General features: G+C 37.9%; 1 protein-coding gene across 1 annotated transcript; it reads right to left on the minus strand.

Moving 5' to 3' along the window:
- Positions 1-4,846: 4,846 nt before the first annotated feature.
- On the minus strand, positions 4,847-24,183 carry pcnx2 (pecanex 2). Its single transcript, XM_079854703.1, has 34 exons — positions 23,751-24,183; positions 23,083-23,282; positions 22,763-22,877; positions 22,547-22,583; positions 20,884-21,951; positions 20,672-20,813; positions 19,701-19,843; positions 19,516-19,594; positions 19,287-19,422; positions 18,524-18,666; positions 18,288-18,441; positions 18,169-18,201; positions 17,914-18,085; positions 17,705-17,815; positions 17,514-17,605; positions 17,223-17,332; positions 17,022-17,124; positions 16,269-16,361; positions 15,964-16,114; positions 15,741-15,882; positions 14,347-14,524; positions 14,016-14,125; positions 13,304-13,432; positions 12,798-12,856; positions 12,364-12,579; positions 12,041-12,294; positions 10,032-10,265; positions 9,706-9,809; positions 8,860-9,004; positions 8,539-8,769; positions 8,152-8,426; positions 7,913-8,073; positions 7,212-7,633; positions 4,847-6,077 (listed from the first exon to the last, which is right to left on the minus strand). Exons 1-34 carry the CDS (start codon positions 23,901-23,903, stop codon positions 5,940-5,942), a joined length of 6,033 nt encoding a protein of 2,010 aa, XP_079710829.1. The 5' UTR covers positions 23,904-24,183; the 3' UTR covers positions 4,847-5,939.
- Between the last annotated feature and the right edge of the window lie 1,522 nt (positions 24,184-25,705).

Consider the following 25,705-nt stretch of genomic DNA (forward strand, 5'->3'; position numbering starts at 1 on the left):
ACTATCTTTGAGGGGGGAGAAATCAGATGTTGACATATTGAGTGGCACTGAAGTGTCAATGAAAAGCAATGCATCTGTATGAATATTTCAATCCGTACAAAGCCAGTAATCTGGGAAGTCCAACATCATAGAGGTCACTGAAACTACTGGACAGGGAACAGAGTGAATATATATATATATATGGATATTTTTTATGTTTTCACAATAGAACATCATCATGATTTAAATGATGAGAAATTGTAATCATACCTTTGAAGTGTATCACTCAAAGGTAACAAGTTCTTTCTCAATATTGACAAAAATGGAAGCAAATGAAGCAAGGAAATTAGAAAAGTATTGTGTCCTATATTTTGCTGCAGGCGGAATCATTAAATAAATAAAGTAAAAAAAAACTTTTAAAATATGAAAGTTTCCCAGACAAAGGTATTATTCAAAGTATCATCCTGTAAATTAGAATAAATTTGACATTTTCACTCATTAATTAGATCATTCCAACAACATGCCATGTCACATTTGGTCCCATTTAGAATTAACCATCATTTTTGAGAGTAGTTATCTCTGCCTCAACTACATTTTTGCTGCTAATGTTTTATCAGATTTAGAGAGTTAAGGAGTTTTTCACTTGACGGCTGTCACAGTGATGGCTAACAGCTGTTGATAATGATTTTATCAGCATGGTATGACTTGGAAAAATAATAATCTTTCTTGCCAAAAGGCTCCTTTTCTAAGCAAATGAAGTGGAGCCTGTGCTATGTTATTGTAGGAGCGCCATCCGCACGGACTGTCTCTCGTTTTCATCGGTTTTCCACTACCTCTCGTTATTCTTAGTTTTTCTCATCTATTTGTTAATGTTAAATGTTTATTTTGATCTACTTGAAGCCTAATACTGTAACTGAGATGTATGCTGGTATACCGAGGGTTTATGAAGAAGAGTAGCATTTTTTGTTTGTTTGCTTGTTGAATTCTTTTCAACATAATTATGATATATATATATACTCATAAAGAATTCAGGAAACATACTATTTAAGGGCTAATCCCATATTGCCTATGCAAATATCTTAATTGTCATATTGGAATAATTAGTGACTGAGGAATGTTTTCCTGAAATCGGGTGGGACACTGGTTTACATTTGCCCTTTTCTGATATTCCTTAGTCTCTTCGGTCACTTAATATGTCATATATATATATATATATATATATATATATATATATATATATATATATATATATATATATATATAGCTATATAATCCTTCTTGATGAAAAAGCTACTCATTAAGATTGAAATAAATCTGTGTTGTGTCTACTGTGGGTTGACAGTTCACTATTGATGTAAACTGCACACTGAATGTAAGACACTGTTCATGCTAAAGTTTATTTGTTCAAGTGATGGATAACTGGAGCCACACAGGGCAGGAGGGAAGTAATTGAATTATTTGTAGATGAAGCAAGTGTCTATTCTTGTTTTTTTAAGGGTGCTTCAGTCTTTTTTGCAAAGGTTGAAGGGCTACTTTGGGCACTTTAAACAAGCTTTTCAAGAACAAGAATATCTACCTCTTGGTTCTGTTCTCTCCATATGCTTAATAGAAGATCGAGCCTTGAAAAACAACGTAGCTTGCACACATTTTGTTTGTTTTGATTCTGATTGGAGCCACAGGGGAACTGGCGGGCGAATTTTTAGCTCAACCCCATCGATTAAACTTCTCATCCTTTAGTTCTGTTGGTTTTCTTTGTTTAAACAAAAGATTGACAGTTTGTGCCCAAGCAAAGATATATATTTTCTGTTTAAAAAATAATACTCATTTATTCTAGTGTCTGTTACCTGCATGTGCTTGCATTATGTGATCTAAATAACATAACATATAACAGATTGCTGTAATTATAGAAAAAAAAAAGTAATACTCTGTGTGCTGCGCTGCACACCCTTTACAATTCTTCATTGTGCTTACATGAAATATGCTCTTTACATTCATAAGACATTAATGCCATTGATTTGAAGGGTCATGCAGGGTAATGTGAATTTAAATGACCTTGCGGTGACCCTCAATATACTGTATGAATATTGCAACAAGGAGGAAGGCTTCATGTATATCAGCTTTTTTCTTTCATTAAATCATTTTTTTGACATCACATGGAATTGGAAAGAGGTCAGGTAATAAACATTTGATGCCTGACTTTAAATTCATAATTCATAGTATTTGTGTTTCTATAACCTCGTCATTCTCACTTGTTTTGTCTTTATACAAGTTCACAATTACATTCCAACCGTTTTCATGATAAAACAGCCTGACTACGATTGACTCTGCAGAGCGCTACTGAAGTATTTCTTATAGGATTATTGTGTACCTCAAATTTTGTCACTTTACATATTTTAACAAAACATGGTGTTATTTTTTTATTGCTCCAATATCACAAACAACCTGCCAGTTACAGTTGTCAGATATTTAAATGTAAAGATTCCAAACTATTTCAAAAAGGGATAGAGAAGCCCTCTGCGCGTTTATGTTATGAGGAAAAGTAAGAATTATTAACTGATCATTTTAAGGCATCTTTCACAGGCTTTGGAGGCAAACTGACTCCTGTAAAACAGTTTATCACAGTCACCCTGAAGTGCCTTGAATGTTTAGGCCATGATCTATGATTTAGTTAATATCCCAAGGGAAAATCTCGTGCTCGTTCTATGATTGAATGCATGATGCACGCTGTAAGAAAAGACATTTGCACATGCAGAAAACTATTAATGCCAAGATTTGGAAATAAGTGTGAACTGATAGTATTTGAGAAATTGTAGCCTTTCAGCTTCTGTCATTGTCCTCTGCACACACAAAAACAAACAAAAAACTATTTTTTATTTTACCACCACCATCATCATCATCATCATCATCAAGTGTTTGGTGCTTATTATATGTCACATAATGAAATCTCAAACCTCTCGTCCCATCGTCACAATATTGTTTTCCTTACAGAATATAGGCTTGCCCTGTTTTTTCTTCTTCTTCTCAGATCAGACACAGATCAGACCTTCACTGAAGGCTTTCTTTAGAGCTGTGCCCTGATACGAGACCTCATAAATACTATCACCGATTTAATATAAACTGTTTTAAAATGATCTAATATTTAATTATAATTCTGTTGTTTTTAATACCAGAGGACAAACTATAATGCCTTTGTAAATTATAACTGATAGAAGAAGAAAAAAGAAAAAGAATATTTTATATTTGGCATGCTTTTGCTATTCAAAATAGTTTAGTTAACACAATACTGTACAAGTATATATAGAAGTACTGCAATCTGCAGACAGTAACACTGAATCTCCTGGAAGAGTTTTGGAAATGGACATATATTGGAAATATTAGCAGTTTCTTTACAATTGTATTTAAATACAGTATTATGTGCTGAATTCTCAAAACTTGGTGGAATGACTGAAATTTGACTTCTAGTAATGAAATTAGTTTATTGTAAAGTGATGCAGTTTCGTTCAAGAACAGCAGTACTGGTTTATTAAGAATTGAGCCCAAGCGGATGGGCATCTTTCAGATCACATGTACTCCTGCATGAACACTATTAAAAGAGAGAACAAATGTATTTGTAGACATCAAATAAAGTGACTTACAATATGGTGCTTCTTCTGTCTGTCTAACACATAATAACATACTGTGCCAAATAGCTGGAGAGCAAAATAACTGTGTAATTTGTGGAAAAAATGTTTGACACGAACAAGAAAAAGTGATTTTATACTCACTTAGCAGTAATGTCTTGTGCAAAGTTTAAAAGATAATATCTCCTGACACTAGCATATTGTTGCAATAGTGTTTTTTGCAGTTTAACTCATAGATCACAGTAATGACACAAAGTAATCGACTTTTTCAGCCTCGCACGCATGAGAACTGTTCTTAAGTCTTATCACGTTCTCCTCGGAGGATTCTCATGAGCTCTGATGGTTTCTTTTGGAAGATCTCCACATCAGGCTCTTCGCTTAAATTCTTCATTTTTTTCTGGTTGCAACGTGTGCAATGTTAAACTATTTTTGTCTTTACTCCCCAGACAACAATATCATAAGCTCTGGAGTCAATGAAAGTACTGGCATTCTCGTGTTTTCTGTAATGATTGCTTAATGTGTGCCAAAATTATTAAAATACTTAGATTTATGAATACAAACTGTCCAGACACAAATTCCTCAAAAAGTCATGGGTCTTTTTCTGTGAACTCCATGATATAATAGCATGTTCCATAAAGTAACAGCAGCCTGGCACTCAATTTTTGAATATTGTTGCAGCATGTTTCCCAATGAAGAGTTCAAAGGAATTTATGTCTCATAAATGCTAGCTATATTCCACACAGTATATTTTCTAGTTAGCATTTTGAACACAAAGTGACATTGAATGGTTGTTTCAAAAGCTGTACATGTTTTAGACTCTAACTGCAGGTCTGTTTCCAGTGATGTTGCTTGGAGAATCAGTCTGGTACAGTACAATGTTTTCAAATTCTGCTAAATTAGGGATAATTAGACAGTGCCAGTCAAAAGCTTGGAGACGCCTACTCGTTTATTAGTTTCCACATTCTGAATAATTGTAAAGTCATCTAAACTATGAAATAACACAAATGGAAGATTGATAATTAATCCTCATCAATTAAAACAAAATTGTACTTTTGTAAAGAAATTCATACATACTGTAAAGTAGAGACTATATTTATATTTCTGTACAAAATCATTTTCAATCATTTAAGCATACAATTTTAGACAGAAAAGGATTATGAGAAACACATTCGTGAAATTCATACATAGCTTAAATTTTGTAAACAAATATAAATTGTGCCTAAGATATTTGATCAAAAAGGATGAGAAACTTTTGACTGGTACTGTACACATATACAAAGATGAATAAGGACAAAATTCAGATTCTTTTTTAACTTGTTTTAATTATTCAAGTTGTGTTATGGAGTGGGTTTTTAGGTTTTTGATGTCTCCCTATTTCTGGGAGCATTATAATATGCAAATATAGTTCTAGACTTACCATGAAATATTTGATATTACAACACATCATACAGACCCCCATGTCACATAATAAATTAACTGAAAGCCCCACATTTCCCATAGTAAAAAAGAAACGCACAACATTTTGCTTTTGGCAACTACTGTATAGTTCCAGATCCATGAAACTCATTTTAGTTCTTGGAGGAATTTCTTTATAAAGTACACACTCTTTATCTCTTAGATTGTGCTTGCCATACTCAGGGATGTAAAGATCAGTTTACAACAATTTTCCAAGGGCCAATTAATCATCTTACTAATGGTAAAATATTGGAGGAAAAAGGTGTATACACAATATGTGCCAAAGAGTGAATATGGCAACTTTGAGTTGTTTTTAGTAGATTTACAGAAATGACATTTTCTTGTCACTGCTTTTAATGCATCAGTAACCAGTTCAGAATCCTTGTAGTGCTTTTATGTTAATATAAAACAATGACACATCTGGATCACAACACATTTCAAAACAGCAGTGTGCAAGAAATCTACTATGCAATCATTCCCGACACTTTCTTTAGTCATGTGATCTTACATTACTTATACTTGAACAACAGTTCTTATTTTGCAAGTCTATAAAAATAATCTCCGCTTGTGAGTGATGGTGTTCATGAAGTGCGTGCACTCAAGGCGCAAACATAAATTCTTCTAGTCATCAAATTCCATTGTTTAATCTCATAGATGGAGAGTAACAAGCTTCTGTTCACTCTCAAACACTTTTTTTTTTTTTTTTTGCCTGTATTCTTTATTATTATTATATAATTTTTTTGGAAGAGCGGTTCTTTTCCCTTAAATAGGATACTTGCATTTTCTACACATGGCAGATGTTTTGTTTTACAAAAAGACGTCTGTAATGTACATTACTTGAGCTCAGGAGATCATGCTGGGCTGAGGCATTAGGTGATTGTGGTCTCATATGGTCTTCTGCTCCGGAGCGTCGTGGAAGGCTGAAGTCGAGTCGTCTTGGCTCTTGTCTGTGCTGTGGAACTTGGGTTCTGTGGCAATGGTGGAGGTGGCATCTATGCTCTCGTACGCCTCTGATGTCCACTGCTGAAAAGAAAGGACAAGCTAAAAATGCAGTTTGGTTTGTAAAAATTTCAGCAGTAACTTGATGATAGATTCCAAATCTGTAAGACTCAAAATCATTGGGAAGCTTATTTATAGTACAAAGATACAGAATGGAACAAAAATACAGAATAAAAGGTGAGTGAGGAAAACATTTTAGGATGATTAGGTGCATTCTGGGTCCAGAATTAACACATAAAATGTTATTTAAATAAAAGATGTGAAAACCTACTAGAAAGAAAACACTTTTCTCAACAGCACGTCTAACCTTTACCATGAAAGGTTTATCTAGAATTTTCTCCAGAACTTTACCGTTCAAAAGTTGGTAAGATTTTAAAATATTGTTACAATTTACAAAAACTGTTTTCTATTTTATTATAGTTTAAATGTAATTTATTTATGTGAAGGCAAATCTCAAACTTCAGCATTATTACTCCAGTCTTCAGTATCACATGATCCTTCAGAAATCATTTTAATATGCTGATTTGGTGCTCAAGAATAATTTCTTATTATTATTATTATTAAGTTGAAAAAAAGTTCAAAAGAGCAGCAACAAAATCTTTTGTAACATTATAAATGTCTGTACTGTCACTTTTGACAATTTAATGCTTCCTTGCTGAATAAAGGTATTCATTTCTTTAAAAAAAAAAATCGTACTGACCCCAAACATTTGAATGGTAGCGTATAATAACAAATTAAGCCACCAAAGTGAATGAATGGATATATAAATGCATATGAAATATTTAAGGTTCAATACATTTTCTGAATTCAACAACCATTTTCAGAGTTAATTAAGGCAAAGAAATTAAACAACACTGCAAATTAATATTATCAAACAGAACATAGAATTTATGTATTTTTTCTGAAGCTAAAATATAATAGTGTGAAGCATTATGTAAATATTCTTTATTAAGTCATAAATAAACTTGAAATGTTTAAAGGTTATGAGCCTCTGCTTTGTAAGTGTAGATTAATGACAAAAATAGGGAATTAGCATGTGGTGAAAATGGACAAAATCTGCTTAATATCATCTGAAGGCTAGATCATTTCTTGAAAATGCTTTAAAAACCAAATGTTTAATATATCATTGTAAAATCATCTGAAAAGACGTCCTCTCACCTGTGTTGCGCGACTGGAGCGACAGGACGGTCCCAGGGCGATGTTGACGGAGCTTGAGGACTGCGTATCGCTGGTGTTTCCCCCCTCAGCCGCAGAGAGGCCTGAGATGACCAAGCCGCTGGAGAAGCTGCGCTTGCCAAACAGCAGGCTCAGCGTGGAGCTGGAGGAAGACACCTGACTGGAGCGATGGTGACCCGTAGCTGAAGCCAGAGGCCCTGTTGTGGACAAACGAGGCACCTGGGAAAAGACGGAGGCAATGGAGGAAGTGTTGAAGGACAGCTGGCTGTTGGACAGGCGCTGCACCAGTCCGGGGCCTCCAGAGCCCGAGCCGTGCTGGCTGTCTAGGATGGGGCCCGATCGGCTGGTGACGGGGGGCCGCTGGCCATGAGGTTGCACTGAGCGACTGCGATACTCCCGGTGAGCTGCAGGGAAAGGAGACTGTCAGCACAGACAGAACAATGTACATTTTGAAACATTCATTTCAAGATGATAAAATTCATTTTGTGCTGAACTGGAAGGTAATTATACATTTTTAATTTTGTATGGTTTTCAATTTAGGTAAAAGTAAACCAAATTGGTTTTTAATTTAAGTTTAGTTTTTATTTCATTCATATTTTTAATGACTTCTCTTGAATTTTCTTCTAGGCTTTAGGGCAACAAATTGTACAGAAATGTATAAAGTGTCCATGGTTTGTTCTGACCTCCGTGGTTTCTAGACTGGGAGCTGCGAGGACGGCCGTGATATAGGCTTAGGCTCTGGGATGTGGCGGAGTTATGATTTTGACTTAAGGAGGAACCAGCGCAATCCACATCCTCCATGTTCATGCCACTGTTACAGCTGGTAAGGTTATCTTTCCTCACCCTAGAAAATGCAAGAAAGGTTTTTAAAAAAATTATAGAATAGAAACAGAAAAAGAGCTTGTTAATGCCTTATACATACCGAAACAACCTGGAGAGCAGCCATGTGCGAATGCTGTCCAGACTGAGAGGGCCGCCCCATATGTTCCTGATCTGCTTGTGAGTTCCCATATAGGAGGTGGTGAGTGGGGACACAAACATGGGGTAACCCAGGGGCTGGTCACAGGAGGAGTTAATCATGTTTCGCAGAGCCTGCTTTGAGTTCTGGATGCTTCCGCGTTCAGGATTGCGGTTCCGGAGGAAGACGAGCTCTTGCTGCTGACCTGCCCACAGCCCTCGCACACATTCTTTATTCATCTGAATGGTAAGATGATGAGATAAATGAATAACAATAAGTCTTAAAACATAATAAATGTACAAACTACACTACATACTAAAAAAAACGTATATATAGTTTTTGCTCTCTTGCCTTTATAACTTTGAAGCTGAGATGTCGTTTGTAGAGCATGATGATCTTATACTCATCTGCGCCTTCATCCACCATGTGTCGAAGCGTGAGAAGTGTGTCTTGGCTGGACAGCACTGCTCTTCGCCAGGCGGGGTCGCTCTCATGACAGATCACTAGACTGGTTCTGTAGTTGGTTATGGCCTCGTAAAGCACGGCAGGCTCCTCAGTCTCCTCCAGGCTCGTGAAGTGGTCCTGTATAACGCGAAATTATACCAAAAGGCAAATAGGCTGTGAATAGTTCGTCAGGTTGTGCAATATCCAAACATTGTCCAATCATTTCACCTGGTGGAGTTTCAGACTCATTCTCACGGCTGGGGCCACAACGGTCTGCAGCAGGTCCATGTCAGCAAAGACCCATTCATCCTTAGCGGCAATGCGGAAGTCACCTTTGAACAGCGTGTTGAAGCCATAGAGGAATGACTCCAGACTGTGGTGGAAACCATTAAAGTCACTATGAATCAAAATTGACAATTTAAAAAAAAAAAATTATGAATATTGCAGTATTTATTATAAATGATTTATCCGTGCAAATTATTATTTAAAATCCATGTGCCTTCACAATCTTTCATTTATATAACTTCCCCTCCCTCATGCAGAGACATCTCTTCACTTCTCTGGACAACCTGTCACTCACATGAGATCACAGCAATAGCAAACCACAACAATTCTCTCAATTCCCGGATAGAAAAAAATGCCCGTCCTACATTTTTATTGTTTGAAAAGACGTTTCAGTCGGATGTACATCACAATAGGGAAGAAAAGACTATCGAAACATCCATTTCATGCCGACTTTAAAATGTAAAATCTCTCACAGAGAACGTGTTTTTCCATTCCACTGCACTACATTACCATTGTTTTTCTAAGTAAACGCGCTAGATGGACATAAACGTGGCGTTCAAGTTAAAATAAGCTCAACTTTTAAAAGACGTGTCTCAAAACCTTACATTTTTCCCCCATTCCATTTGCCGGTGTCTTGCGTTTTTCAAAGCAAAACAGCATTCTGTGTGAACCAGCCCTTATTATGTCGGTACACATTTAATTTGGTATTCTTGATTCTGATTGGCATCCATCATACAAACTATTATCTTTCGAGTATTTAAGTGCACATCGCTGATGTTGGAAGTGTACCTGTTGGATCTGTTATGTGCTGCTGTGCTGAGGGATCTCCGTCCAACCACAGATAGAGCGAAACACAGAGTAACCAAGGGAGAATCTTCATCGCTGTCCACTGGCTGAGAACGAAAAAACAAAACTTTAGGTATAAGATGCAAGTTTAGATCACCTTAACATTGTGGAAATGCAAAGAAGAGTTCAACTGTCCTACCAAAGGTACGTCCCAAGTTTATGCACCATTTTAAAATCAGCCAGAAACTGTTTTTTATTGCACTCTCAAAGACGTCCTTTAGTGCATCAGCTTTCACTCACTCTAATGAATGCCATTTGTGTCTCCTCACCTCCTCCAGCTTGTTGGCACAGTATTGAATCCACTCCAGGTAGACGTTACAGTAGCTGGCTCTGGTGACCCCCTGCAGACAGTGGACATAGTCTTCATCAATCTTCATGCTGAACACAGCCGGATCCTTCTCAATGTGATGCCATTTAGTGTAAGACTGAAGGACTTCCTGCGTAGACTGGTCTTTAATCCATATCTGCAGCTTGGGGTTGATCACCAGGTAGTAGATGATACTCTAAAAATAGAAATAATTGAAAATACAGAGATGTGAGTGTTGTTAATGTCACTTTATCAAAAAATAAACCTACCACTGTAAATCAAGAACATTGTAGCTATTTCAATCTTTGAGGAAATGTAGAATATGAAATTTAAGTAGACAGAAGAGACTCGATCGCTTCATATGATGAACAGATTGAATTTTAGTCCTTTATGTAAGGGATAATGAACATCCAGCCGGTTGTTAACTCAGAATAAACACAGTGTTTGCGTTTGTATGAAACAAGAGAGAGCCAGTCCACGATACTGGATGACATAATTAAAGCTACAATGTGTAATTTTTTAAGTTGATTCTTAGCTAAAAACACTTTGTTCTTTTAAAAATTATATGTGCTCATTAATGTGTAATTACTTTACCAACTAATCAAGTATTCGCGTAAGCGTAGAATCTGCCATTTAGAATACATACGAGCGAGTCGCTCGAATGGCGGAAGCCATGTTGCGCCTCCATCTTGAAAATACATTAGCCAAAGAGGGACATACCTGGAAATTCAAGCTTCGCCTTTCGCGTTTTCACACTCAGTGGCACCGTGTGTAATACGGCCAAAAAAATTATAATGCGGCCACCGTAGGAGTTAAAACAACCTCGGAATGGGAGGGGCTAGAAAGTAATATTCAGTTGGTAGTCATATACAAATTCACCGCTACATGGGAGAAAATCCTTCAGTGTAGCTTTAAATAAAATTCTGTACACAAAATATTGATTTGACTGAGTTTAAATATTTTATTAGCTCACCAAATGCAAAACTTCCACAAAGAAAAACCATTCCTAGCAAGTGTATAGCGCTGCTGACTTAAGTAACCCGGATGAGCCTGCATTATCTGTTTTCAGCGGTTGTTATTGTGGAATAACATACCGCTGGATGGCGCGATTGACCAATCAGAATCAAGTATTCCACAGAGCTGTGTAATAATCACATAAACATTGACCAGCGAGCATAAACAGAAGCACAATCTAACCTGCTTAAAGGCACACTATGCAGCTTTCCGTTTTTGTCAAACAGCGTACTTGTATTTAATGTTACTGTCGTAAATACCACTCGCGCAGAGCCGTCTCTGCACTCACGGCCTGATCCCTTCCGCCCTCTATACCGGTACCTGTTCAGTAGGATGGAAGCTGTAATGAGTGGAAATAAGGTGTGGCCCCTTTAAGAGCTGCGCGCGCCCTGTTGAACTGTCGGCAGTCTGTATTATATGTGCACCTCGAACACCCCGTGTATGCGGGTTATTTCAGTTTGATGCTCGTTCTTATCCTACTTTTGTTTATCAAGTAAAGCTGTGGACGGTAGAACGGGTGACAGACAGTTATACGAGTTCGATTGGGGAATAAAGTGCAAGTTGTGAGATGCCAATCGCCTCCGTGAGTCTGTCTGGCCTCTAATAACTTCATCTGTGAGCTATCCCTATTGTGTATATGTGCAGTGCCGTAAAGCAATTCGTTACATCGCGAGACCTGATATCACGCGATACTTTTTGACGCTGAGTCCGGCGGCCCGCCGGCCCAAAGTTGCAAGTGTGGTTTTTCGGCTCACAGGCGCTTGGGGGTTGCGCGACGACCACCATTCAACCCGAAAAAAGTCATATAACTATTCCAATGACTCCGAAGCTGTTCGGTTAAGGTAAAAAAGTTACTTAGGTCACCTTTAAGAGGAATGCGAATTGGAACTGTATAGAACTAATACAACTTTTTCTTTCTTCCAAAATATAAAGGTCACATAATAGTGTTCCTGGTACCTTAAGGTAGTAAGTGATGAGCAGCTTGCGCAAGTCATAAACTTGCAGCATGGTGGCAGCGTTGTTTTCGCTAATGCTGTAGCCCTCCAGCAGATACTTAGTAGTGGTCACCTCCCAGGCCAGCCAACGTAGATTGAAAGCAGCATTGCAGGACAGCAAATGGGGCAAATGACCCGGCTCACAGCAGCAGCAAGAATCATCCTCCTCTACACCTTCTGTGATGGCCTCCACCTCCCGCTGCTGACAGTAAGTACCTGAGGAAATGAGAAGGCCAGAGTGAGGAGAAGGAACATTTATAACAATGTAATATTAAAACCACTTACCCCTGAACTCCAGGCCTCGTAGCTGGAAGGTGACCAGACCGTTGCCGACCTCAATGAGGTGAACAAGTGCATTAAGGTAGTCAGAAGCCAGGATGAAGCAATCTCCAGCACAATAATTCCCCCAGCGGCCCAACATCAGGTCTCCACATAAAGAATGCTGCAAGGAGCGCGTCAGGTACTCATAGAAAATTGAGTTGAGGTTGTTGTCATCACAGCCTACATGGTGAGCATATAATCTCTCAACATTTTTATTCAAAAATGTAAGAGGACACCATTGTGTCTTTAGCAACAGTAGACACATGGCATCCTAAAACAATGTCTGACATACTTAAAAAAAAGTTTAAACCTTCATGCATTTTTGAAACAGTTTTGCACTGAAATCGACTGTTTATTAAGTGTGTGGTAAGACATGAATAGATAAAGACAGTATTTACCAGTCTCTTTGTCAACCTGAGACACCAGTCGGCTGTTGGAATTGTCAATTCGTTTGGTGCTGAAAATGTCAAATCAAATGTTCATGAAGTGAAATATTCACAGTCATGTCAAAAAACCCCTTTAATCTGATGCCTGTGCCAACATTCATGTTTAATATCAACAACAGAAACATTCTGTGTCATCACATTTGTGGTTGGAATCTACATCAATAATTCAACATTGTGTGGCTTTCTCTCTGCTACTACAGGCTGTTGGACTTCAGATAAAGCCCATCAACCATAAAGGAACTTTGTCCCAATGGAAACAAGACAAGTACCAATGGAAACAATGTCAAACACGTCTTGCATCAACAGCTGTTTTCATATCAATAAATATGCATTTGTTCTTTCAAGTGCTCTTAAAGACAGAAACCTGCACTCAAGTATACAGTTGGCTGACAGCGCATTACGTCACTCTGAAGCTACATGCATGTTTCATGTGCTTGTGGAAAAAACAGACAACTTACTTGTAGTTCCTCTCCCAGAACTTCACAGGCCGTGGATAAGAGGTGATAAAAATAGCGCTCCCGAGGAAAGGGCTGAGTGGTGTGTAGAAGAGCGTCGTGATTAACGTCTGCAGCAGGAGCATGGCAGAGTCTGAGCTGCTCCGTCAAGGAAAAAACGAAATATCTGCACTGCATTTGAAGCTATGATGCTTTAACCATATTGCAATAGTTCTTAAAGGTGCTATAAGCCATTTCTTTTCATGCTACCTGACACTCTAATAAGTGTCCTGAGAAATCACACCTGAAAAAATAAAGAAATTACATCTAACCGAATTTGATATTATTAACATTTCAGTCTGCTTTCTAGGAGCTGGCTCAAAATCCTGAGATTACTCATAAAATATTTAATTCTGTTGACAAAAAGATGTGTAAACATAAAAAAGTGTAAACGTAATAGAAATAATAATAACTATTCAATATTTACGATTTTTTTTTTTTTCATTGCATAAATTTAGTTTTTTAAACATATGAATATATAAATATATAGGTGCTATAGTATTTTAGAAAGTGGGTCCCTCGCAGGGGATCATTATATTTTGGGAGTCCGTGGCTTAAAAAAGTTTGAAAACGGGCTTGCGGCACCTTTACTTGATCAGATTAAAATTGGGAGTAAACATAGCACAAGGTTTATACTACCAATATACACACTCAGGCTGGACAGACTGTAAGGATATGAGGTACAGCAAAAGGTTGTGCAAATGCATGAAATGCACTACCCCATGCTATCTGCCAGGGGGCGATATACACCAGAATGAAGTGCAGCTTGTGGAGAAGATCCCAAAGCTGTAGACAAAACAAAGAGCTGTTGTAAGACAGCAAGACAACAAAGGCAGTTATTTTGGGACTAGTTACTAAATGTACTGTCTACTAAGAGCTATTTCAGATGATAGTCTGGCACAATATTGACATGCAATTTTGGAAAATGAATACTAAATGAACACAAAGGGCAGGGAATGATGAGCGTTTCAATGCACTAATGTCCATCCAACCCACATAGCACTGACCTTGTTGAAGATGATGGACATGAGGAAGAAGTTGAGCAGGAATGTTTCAGAGGCACTGCTGCAGTCAAACTCAAAGAAGATGAGGGTGAAGATGAGCGTGAGGAACTGGTAGCTGGGATTGCAGAAGGAGGCACGAAGAAGCTTCATCCCAGCAACTGTCATCAACAAGACATCACAGCTGGAGCGAGACACAGACACCTGAGCCACTCAGGTGCAGAGGCAGCACACAGCCAAGCACAGCAAACACTAATCAGGTGGCTCTGACACAGGTCTGATGCTAACTTCTGCTAAAACCACCACAATGAGCAGAAGAATGTGTTGTCGGAAAGTACTCTACCAATACTGCTTCTATATACCTGTGTGTGTGTGTGTGTGTATAAAAAACAAATATTGTGTTTAATACACAATTAGACAATCAAACTATTACTACTTTTTTATTGAACTATATTTTAAAGTGAATTTATTTATATGAATTTTCAGCAGCAATTACTCCAGTTTTCAGTGTCACATGATCCTTCAGAAATTTGCTGATTTGGTGCTCAAGAAAAATGTCTTAGTATCATCATATATGTATATTATCATATATATATGGAGAGAATGTTGTGACGGAAAATTAAAAAAAAACTCCATATTTGTACTGTAGTCAACATTTCAAAAACTGGATGACCACGAACAGTGTTTTAGGCCAAACAGAGGGGGGGAATAAATTAAACTGCCGTTCTGTCAGGGTACAGGTAAGAAAGCTGCTGCAATAGTGTTACATATTTACTATGATGCTGTTTAAAGTGTAGACAAAGTGCGATACAATTTTCAGTGATAAACCTACCCTTACAATAACTGTTCTGTTAATAACACTGTCAATCCAACAGTCCATGGGCGGGGATACAAAAATGCGGAAGTATAATCTGTAGTTACGAAAGCCCTGGAGCTGTCAAAGTTGCTGACAAATAAACGGTCCAGGTAACACGGAGAATGAGTAAACATTATTCATTTACATATACTACAGACATTGTAACAATACAAAGCGGGTTGAAAATCGGCAAAGTTACATATTTAGCAGCACAACTGTTTTCAACATTGACAATAAGAAGAAATGTTTCATGAGCACCAAATCAGATTTCTGAAGGATCGTGTGACACTGAAGACTGGAGTAATGATGCTGAAAATTCAGTTTTGGCCTTTGGCCATCACAGGAATTCTGTTTAAATTGTAATAATACTTCACACTTTTACTGTTTTTACTGTATTTTTGAATAAATATAGTCTTGGTGAGCAGAAACGCAAAACGTTTAGTTTAAAAAAAAATTATGGGATTGACTGAAGAGTAAAAAATGTACAATATTTTTTTAATATCTGTATTGAAATGCCGATAAGAATTAGGGGAAGGATACTTACTGTATTCCTAGTTTCTTACGATGGCTGAGGGCGAAGCCATCGTTGGTAAGTGCACTGAGGACAATGGCTGGGTAGACAATGTACTTCTCAAAAGTCAACAGCCCCACATAGAGACGCTCGAACCACATCAAGTGAGCATCCTCTAAAAAGATAGTAAACTAACATTAATATTCATATGAATGTCAATGACAGTAGACATGTCACAGATGTGCAGTTAACTGACCTCTGGGTTCGAACTGTGAGTATTCCTTACTCTTCAGCACAGGATGAGAGATCCACAGCCAGGGATGGTGTTTCCGTAACTGAGGGATGATATAGTGGGTGACAAAGCCCACAGTGGCTGCTAATGCATACAGCACTATGGACACAAATGGCTGTATGTGACAAAAACAAAGTGTTAATTGACATGTAGGCTGAAAACTGAATTGAACATGTAATCATTGACTCCTGTCTCTCTATGATAGTTTAGATTTGGTTATGATTTTTAAGATGACGTGTATAAGAAGATTAAAAGTAAGAAAAACTCACCCTTAGAGACAGGAACACCGTGCTGGCAGTAATAGCAAAGGTCAAAACTGAGGCGAGAATACAGATAACCAGATCTGACAGTAAAATCTCTTTCTGCAACATAAAATTATACATGTATTTTAAGTAATAAATTAAGATTAATACATGGATCCTCAGATGCAAATACTACACCACTGTTGAAAAGTTTGTGAGAGTCAGTAAAATTTTATCATTTTTTGAAGAAATTAATACTTTTCAGCAAGGATGCATTAAATTGATAACAAATGACAGTAAAGACATGTATAATGTTTCAAAAGATTTATATTTCACAATAAATGCTGTTCTTTTGAACTTTTTATTCATCAAAAAATCCTGAACAAATTTTTTTATCACGGTTTCTACAAAAATATTAAGCAGAACATAATAAGGGATAATAATAAAAAATATTTCTTGAGCAGCAAATCAGCATCATGTGACATTGAAGACTGGACTAATGATGCTGAAAATTCAGCTTTGCCATCACAGGCATAAATGAAATTTTTAAATATATTAAAACAGAATACGTTATTTTAAATTGTAATAATATTTCACAATTTTACTGTATTTTTAATTAGATAAATGAGAGACATAATGATCTTCTTTAAAAAGCATTTAAAAATCTTACCGGCTTGCAAACTTTTGAATGGTAGTGTACATCTGATTATTCTTCTCTATTCTTCTCTAGTGAAATGAAAGCGTTTTTGAATATTCACTAAATAAATCAAAGGCACCCACCACTGAGCCTTTGAGTTTCTCAGGAAGAGGGTCTATGCTCTCCTCATCCTCCTCCTCTTCACCATGTCCAAGTGATGGCATCAGCTTGGACTTTATCAATGAGCTAAGATCAAAGACAAATATATTTTTTAGTCCAAAATATGGCCGAAGTTCAAAATGTTCTTAACCAAATGATCTGTGGAAAGTGCACAATGTTCTTACAATAACACAGATGGGTCACTGCTTTGTCGACTAAGATGATAGGACAGGACCACTAGCAGGGCACAGAAACCAGAGAAAAGTGCTGGAATATGCTGTTCATCCCAAGGCTCCTACACAGAAGATCCCAATGCCATCACAAACTTATAATCTATCTCGTATTGCGTTCAAAAAATAAAGTACATCTTTTACTGATGATCTACTAATTTTTGGAGTATACTGCACCCTTTAATTCAAGTAGATAAAATGCATGTTGTCATTGAAAATACTTTTCCCATTCCCAACAGATCATACCTTCAAAGCGCCAAGACAGAATCCATAGAGTAAAGCCAGCGCTATAAGACTCCGTACTATACAGTACACTGCAGATGGGAGTCCAGTTGCAGCTAAGCAGAAAAAAAGAGAAACGTGAGTTTCCTCCAATTGACCTTTAATCATTTATAATAAAAAAAACAGTTAAAAAAAGATTTATCATGAATACGGACCTGTACCTCCAAAAAAGTGCATGTCGATTTGTTCTAAAAAGTATATAAAAAAAGTGTTGATTTGCGGAAAAAGGCCCAGAAGAAACGTTACCGGAAAGCAGTACGTAAACCCTGAAAAGATCAGATCAACATATCCATCAAATTTAAAATTACTCTGCAACACTTTCCATTTGTAACGTTTTAAACATACTTTTCAACTTACAACATACCGACTAAAATGTCTTGCACGTACTGAAGGGTGTCTGACGTTACTATTGTGATGCCATAGATGGTGGACACAGGGAGGTCTGGTCTTCTCAACACTATCTCCAAAATCCAAATAAGGCCACAGAACATACAGAAATATGCAGCACGGCTGTAGATGACAATTTGATTATGGCCCTGTAAAAAAAGACAGCTTTTTTCATCCTGTTAAACACATTAATGACATGAAATTTTCTTGAATGCTTCTCTAGTAAACTCACATGAGTAGGTGAAGCTGCATCTGGCTGAACACTCTATAAAACACAAGATGCTTTAGCAGGCAGCCTAGCAGTAGATTCATTTTCAGCAAAGACAGGCTATAAAATGAGGAATGCGGTACCTTCAGTAAGGAATACTGACAGCTAGCAATGACCAGGCAGAACTGAAAGACCCAGATGTCTTTGAAGCAGCCCTCGTTCAGAAGCACAAACCCCAGAAAAGCCACCAAGACGGCTAAGAATACAGCCACCATGTTCTCAGTCATATCCTTGTTCCTGCAAAAACAATTAGCATCTTTCTGTGCTTATGGTATTTGAATAGCACTGCAATGTCTAAAACTTTCATTGTCACACTCACCTGTCAAATAATGCCAGCAAGGTTAGCCGATCATACAATATGTTCACCCATTTCCCAGGAAAAACCTTTAATTTGTAGTACAGCTTTCTTGAGGGTTTCTCTTGTGTTGATGTCTCAGATGATTCATCTAAGGAGTCTTCCTCCTGTGCGTGAGAAATATTCAAGCACTCAAATGGTGAGTAAATGATGACTGAATTTCATTTATGGGCGAACTATCCTCTAAGATACAGTATTTTAACCAAAACCAACCAACCATGTTTTCTATGTGTTTTGTTTGTTCTGTTGTGTGAGAGCAAGCTTAATATGTGACCCTGGACCACAAAACCAGTCACATGGGTAATTTTTTTTAAATTGAGATCTATACATCACATGAAAATTGAATAAATAAGCTTTTCATTTATGTATGGTTTGTTAAGATAGGACAATATGTGGCTGAGATACAACTATTTGAAAATCTGGAATCTGAGAGTGCAAAAAATCGAAACATTGAGAAAATCGCCTTTTAAGTTGTTAATTTATGTTCGCGATTGTGCTGCATTCACTCACTTAAATAAATGTTTTATATATTTATGGTAGGAAATTTACAAAATATCTTCATGGAACATGATCTTTACTTAATATCCTAATCATTTTTGGCATAAAAGAAAAAACGATAATTTTGACCCTTACAATGTATTGTTGGCTATTGCCATAAATATACCCGTGCGACATGAGACTGGTTTTGTGATCCAGGGTCACATATGTGGAAAGAGGGATTCCACACCTGGAAGATTTCCGGATGGGTTCTCCTGGGCCGGAGTCGGCGAGTTGGAAGGATGCGTCGCTGGAATGGGCATTCAGAGGGTCCTCCCACCAACCCGTCCTGGCACTCAGAGTTAGAGGACGTGGAGAGGAGATCACTAATGAAGAGATGGTAACATTATAAATCTATAACAACTGTTTTTATTTTTCACTTAATTTTGTGATTGTAAAAGAGAAATAGGATACAATACCATATGTTGCCGGTGATGAGCTCGGCACCAAGGGGTAAGTTTAGAGCTCTTTCATTGTACAGTTTCCGAGGTCTCTCTCCTGTATATATTGCACATGTTAAAAGCATCACAAATGCTCCTCCTACTAGTCCTCCTATATATACTGTATATGACATTGCACGGTCATTTCTGTCCACTGTACTCACTGTGAACAGTGTGAAAAGTGTAAACCTCCTCTTTGGATGTAGTCTCTGGTCTGCAGATGACCTGAAGCATAGAGCTCTCTGACTGGGACGTTTGTGAGGGCAGAGAATCATAATCAGGGTCCCTCTCCTTATCTGTCTGCGGACTGTGAAGACAAGGAGAAAATGTACCCTAAAATGTGTACTTTTTCCAGATGGAGTGGAACATCCCTGGAATTCAGTTTGGTATGTTTGTAGTTTAGTGAGTCTGTATTAATAACTCTTGATTTTCATGAGGGTACACACAAACTACCATTCAAAGGTTTGGTGTCTGTAAGGTGCTATGTTTTTGAAATAAGTCTCTTATGCTCTTCAAGGCTGCATTTATTTGATCATTGATTTCAATATATTTTAAAATGCGATTTATTCCTGTGATGGCAAAGCTGAATTGTCATAAGCCATAAAAACCAGTTGTGCTGCTTAATATTTTAGTTATATTTTATTTCTTTTTATATTTTATGCTTATTATATCTAAATTATTTTGCATTCACTCGCAAAGCTTTTGCATTCTCTTGCGGAAGTGTAGCATTCCCTGAGAAATGCTGCAAAAGTATTATGTTCCCCCAAGAAACGTTCATTTGCAAAAGCAGTTTTTCCTCCCAACTCATATTATCTCCATAACAAAAAGTTTTGCGAGTGAATCCATAGTTTCTCGTGGAAGCACAAAAGTTTTACGAGACAACACAAAAGCATAACATTTTTCCTCCCATCTCAATTTTTTTCCCATCACTATATCCCTTTAGGGTCTCCATACTTTAATGCATCCTTGCTAAATAAAAACATACATTTCTTTAAAAAAAATTATTGCTCACAACTTTTGAACGGTATTGTCTGTTAGTGTATTATACTGTATATATATAATCATTATTATTATTTTAATCTGTTGTCTATATATTTAAATATCATGCTTATGTTCAGATTTATAGTTTACCCACCTTTCTGGAGAGACGATAGGAATGAGAGTCCCTGGAATAGTTTTCATTGTATCTGTAGCCAGACTGTTTGGGGGATTTGGACGCTCTTGTTGTCCTGTAGATTCTGACACGTCAGAGTTATTCTCCGCTGTCATGCTTTGCTCTGAAAGGAGTTAGACCATTAACTTGAGTATAGATATTCAATGCAGTCTCATGCATTAATCAACACTCACCATTTCTCTCTTCCTTCTCCTCCTCAGCCTCATTTCCACCCCCAAATCTGGTGTTGTTGATTGACTCCAGCAAAGACACAAACTCAACAAAGTTGGACTCGTTGGGTATCTGTCCCTCCTTGGCTTCTAGGTCAGATTTAGAGGAGGTCATTGTACTGAGCTTATCTTTAGCTCTATGGCTAATGAGGACAGCATCTCGTCCACTGTCGATACTGAGTCCCCTAGCATGTGTTCTTCCACTCTGAGTACATCTCTTATATGCTGATGGAATTTGCAAGAATCCATCAGCATCCAGTTTAAGCTCAGGAGGGTCGTTTTCATCAGGATGGGAGTTGACATCAATGCCTGAAGAGCTGTTATTGGTCAGTTGGGGGCTCAGGTTGGGTATCTCATGCTCATTGCTCTCTATTTCTTTGCATTCCTGAGCAGAGTCAGAACTGATTGGCTCTTTGGCAAGAAGACTGTCTTGATGCTCGGACTTCTCCTGAACCGAGTTGTCTTCTGGAACCGGCGTATCTTCTTTCTCATCATCCGCAGAGGGTTCCTCCAGTTCGTGAGGCGAATCAAATGTGATGACAGGAATTTTGACAGGACAGTCGGATTCTCCCTGGTGGGACTGAGCTGACTCTAAGATGCTCAGTTTAACAGACTCCTCCAGCTCAGCTGCTGTCTGTGGGTCACAGCTCATTGTGATAATGATCTTCACCGTATCACTCTCGTCCAAGTGGGACAAGGGACTCGAGTTGTCAACCAGCACCACGGCAATTTCATCCGAGCAATAGTTCTCCTCAGGTCTTTCTCCATCGTCGGCATCTCGTGTGATTTCTAGAGAGGTATTATTGTTGTTGGGGTCAGTGGGGGGTTTGACTTTCTCCTCTAAACCATCCGCTTCATTCACAGGGGAAGGCGGAAGATCATTGTCAGCTTTGTCTCTGTGGGATGAAGGAATCTGCTCTCCCTGCAGGAGTGGAGCAGACTGGTCAGTGTTGGGACTGAACACATCCTCAGGGGTGAGTCTCTCCTCCACGTCTGGCCAAGGCCGTTCATTACAGACAGCATCACTCTGACCTGCAAATGTCAGTCAGTATACAAACAGCATATTTAAAATGTCAGATGGACATATGGTTTATGATAGATTTGAAATTAATTAGCTACTAGATGCTGAATCCTGTTGGTTTATGTCAAAAACCATGATACACTCATTTTTTCTTCCTTGACATTTGATTAGATAGTAATTAAGGGTGTAATGATACACGTATTCATCCCACAATTTTTTTTTCCAGGGCTGACCAACATTAGGCTACATCATTTTTTTTATGTATTTTATTAAATTATATGAAATAAAAAATTGAAATTCAATAAAATATTCTGAAATGTCTGTTTTTTTAGATGCAGTCAGAGACCCTCACAATGTAAGTGTAAAGCTGTGTTTATGCAAAGCTGTCTGACAGCTTTTTTTGAGAGGTCCTGGCAGGACGTCACACTCGGTGTGACGTGTGACTGAGGCAAGATAGAGAGTAGTCAAGTTATTCCTCAGTTCATATGCTAGGCTCTGTGACTGAAACGTACAGTAGTGTATCTGCACAGCATGTTCCCAGATTTGTGAGGATCTCTTCCACTGCAGTGAAACCAGGCCAGTGCTATAATTAAAGCTGGTACATACCCTCTATGTTTTTCAGCTCCTCGGATTTTGGACACTCCTTCACAGTTTTGCAAAGCAGGTTAACCAAAAAATGATATTATTATTTAAAACACAAGTAATACATAATTTATGCATAACAAAATTCACAGCTAGATTTGTGCAAGATCTGCATTCAATATGTTACACTAATTACCATTTTCTTTTTTCAAGTATAGATAATTAGTAAGTATTACTCACTCCAATCAGTCCAGGGTCTGTTTCAGTCTGTTTCACTGTGACCTGTATTACTGGACTTGGTCTGTTTTTGGTCAATACTGATGTGGCAACACTGTCAGGAACTGTGCTGCTCTTCCTTTGGATTAAAACAATTCAGACTTTAGCCTGGTTACAAGACAAATATTAAAAACACTTTTGGCAGTAGAGTTTATGAGCTTTGAGAACAAGAAGCATATGTTTTGTTTAATTAGGCAAAACATAGCCTCTGACATAATTTGGGGAAATAATATTGCAAAACGATATTGAAATCAATATATGGCACAACTGATTTTGGATCTTACCTTAGGGATGGAAGACCGGAATCAGATGCGTTGCTTTTCTTGTCTACACCTTTGCTGATGTCAGGCACACTATTCTGGGCTACAATGTCGCCCTGATCGAACATCAGATGGAGGCGATAATTTACCATCTTAATGACAATGAAGAAAACTGTCACTGAGGTGCAGTAGATACTGAGGGTAGTAGTGGTGGGTGGAAGAGCCTGGGGGAAAATACATTAGAGCATTACATTACATCTCTGGAGCAATAGATAAATTGACAGTAAAATATAATTTTAGATTATTGGATTTGCATTATTATGATGTCTTTTCTTAATAAATAATAATAACAATAAAAAATAATAATTTCATGACCACTAGAAAAAACACTTCATATAGGCCTAATGATATTTTAGTCTACTGTAAAAGCACAACAATGCTATCCAGGCTGCCATGCGAGAATCACCTGTACAGGAAGCTATGCAGAAGAAAAATGCGACAGTTCCAGGAGCTACGAGGAGCATAAACACCTAAATTCATATAATATTCAATAACATTTAACGCGTAAATACATTTCATTCATTTAGATAAATATTTCGCGTGAGGTTTCTTCAGCTACAGTATAACGCACTCAATGCTTCATATCAGCAAAGCACAATATTATCGGCGGCCTGCGACATTGTATCACTCACCAAATGAAGAGATAATGGAAGCATAAGCAAAAACATCCATAAATACAGGTGACATGAATTGTTGAATTTATTCTGGTCTGGATCGTGATACCATCCACCGGTCAGTGAAGCCCAGACTCCTTGGCGTAGCGTTTGCACGACTTGAGAGCCCATATTTTCAATAATGGTCGCTACAAATATATCATGCTGCAAGCTGCGAATTCACACCACTGCCGTCCTGGACTCGCTGCCCCAACGCGCGATTACATATTTACAGAAGCTGCCTCTACATCCTTCCTTGAAGCCGTTTACTTTTCTTTTTCATCGTCCACGCCTTGTCTCCCAATTTCCCAACATAAAAGCATTGGTTTTGTGCGGTGAAAGGCTCCCAGCAGCAGCATCCTTCTGCGCCTGCTTCACATGAGCGGATAGGAGGGAGGACTGGACTGATTCATAGCGATGCTCTTCTGCTCACTGAGTCATGCGCCCCCACCCTGTGTGTGTGAGGATACAGTCAAAAGACGAGAGCCATGGAAAATCAACTGTTCTGAGATGGAGCCAATAGCAGAAAAGTTCAAGTGGGCCTAGCTAAAATGTTTAAAATATTGATTATGTACAATAAGTTAAAAATTAAAAATGTTTTAACACACAACCAGCATCAACAGCACTTTTTCACTGGCTTAAATGTAGGCTACACATTTTAGGGCCTGCAGTATTGTTTTGTTTTTAATATGGAGCTACAATGTGTGTGTGTGTGTGTGTGTGTGTGTGTGTGTGTGTGTACAGTATATATAGCCTACACACACACACACAGTCTGACATATATATCATCTATATAAAAATAATAATATATTCACACATATGTAAACAAAAACGTTTATGTTAGATGCAGTTAATTACGATTAATCGATTTGACAGCACTAATATATATATATACAGTCGTGCTCAGAATTAATCATACCCCTGGTAAATATGATCAAAAATGGCTGTAAAAAATAAATCTGCATCGTTTATCCTTTTGATCTTTCATTAAAAAAATTGGCAATATCCTAACCTTTCATTGAAGTAAAAGAATTGAAAGTGGGGGGGGAAATCACATTATAAAATAAATGTTTTTCTCCAAAACACGTTGGCCACAATTATTCATATACCCTTTTATTAAATGCCTTTTTGCAATCTCCTTTCGCCAAGATAACAGCTCTGAGTTTTCTCCTATAATGCCTGATGAGTTTGGAGAACACCTGACAAGAGATCAGAGACCAATTCCTCCATACAGAATCTCTCCAGATCCTTCAGATTCCCAGATCCATGTTTGTGCTTCTTCTCTTCAGTTCACTCCACTCATCACGTCAGGGGACTGGGACGGTCATGGCAAAAGTTTCATTTTGTGCCCCCTAACACATTTTTGTGTTGATTTTGATGTTTGTTTTGGATCGTTGTCCTGAAGGAAGATCCAACCACGGCCCATTATAAGATTTCTAACAGAGGCCATCAGGTTTTGATTTTTTATCTGTTGATATTTGATAGAATCCACGATGCCATGTATCTGAATAAGAAGTCCAGGACCTCCAGCAGAAAAATATGCCCACAACATTAAAGATCCAACGGTATATTAAATTGTACACATGGGGTAGTTTTTATCCTTGTGTGCACCAAACCCATCTAGCGTGTTTGCTGCCAAAAAGCTCTTTTTTTAGTTTCATCTGACCACAGAACCATGTGCCGTTTGAAGTTCCAGTCGTGTCTGACAACTGAATATGCTGGAGTTTGTTTCTGGAGGAGCGAGGAGCATTTTTCTTGGAAACCTCCCAAAAAACATGTGGGGATGTAGGGGTTGTTTGATTTTTTTTTTAATAGGCTTTCTGACCCCAAGACACAACTAATCTCTGCAATTCTCCATCTGTGATCCTTGAAGAGTCTTTGGCCACTCGAACTTTCATCCTCATCGTCCATTAAGACAATATAGACACACGTCC

Source organism: Squalius cephalus (genome assembly GCF_949319135.1).
Source record: "Squalius cephalus genome assembly, chromosome: 21".
Taxonomy (NCBI): Eukaryota; Metazoa; Chordata; class Actinopteri; order Cypriniformes; family Leuciscidae; genus Squalius; species Squalius cephalus.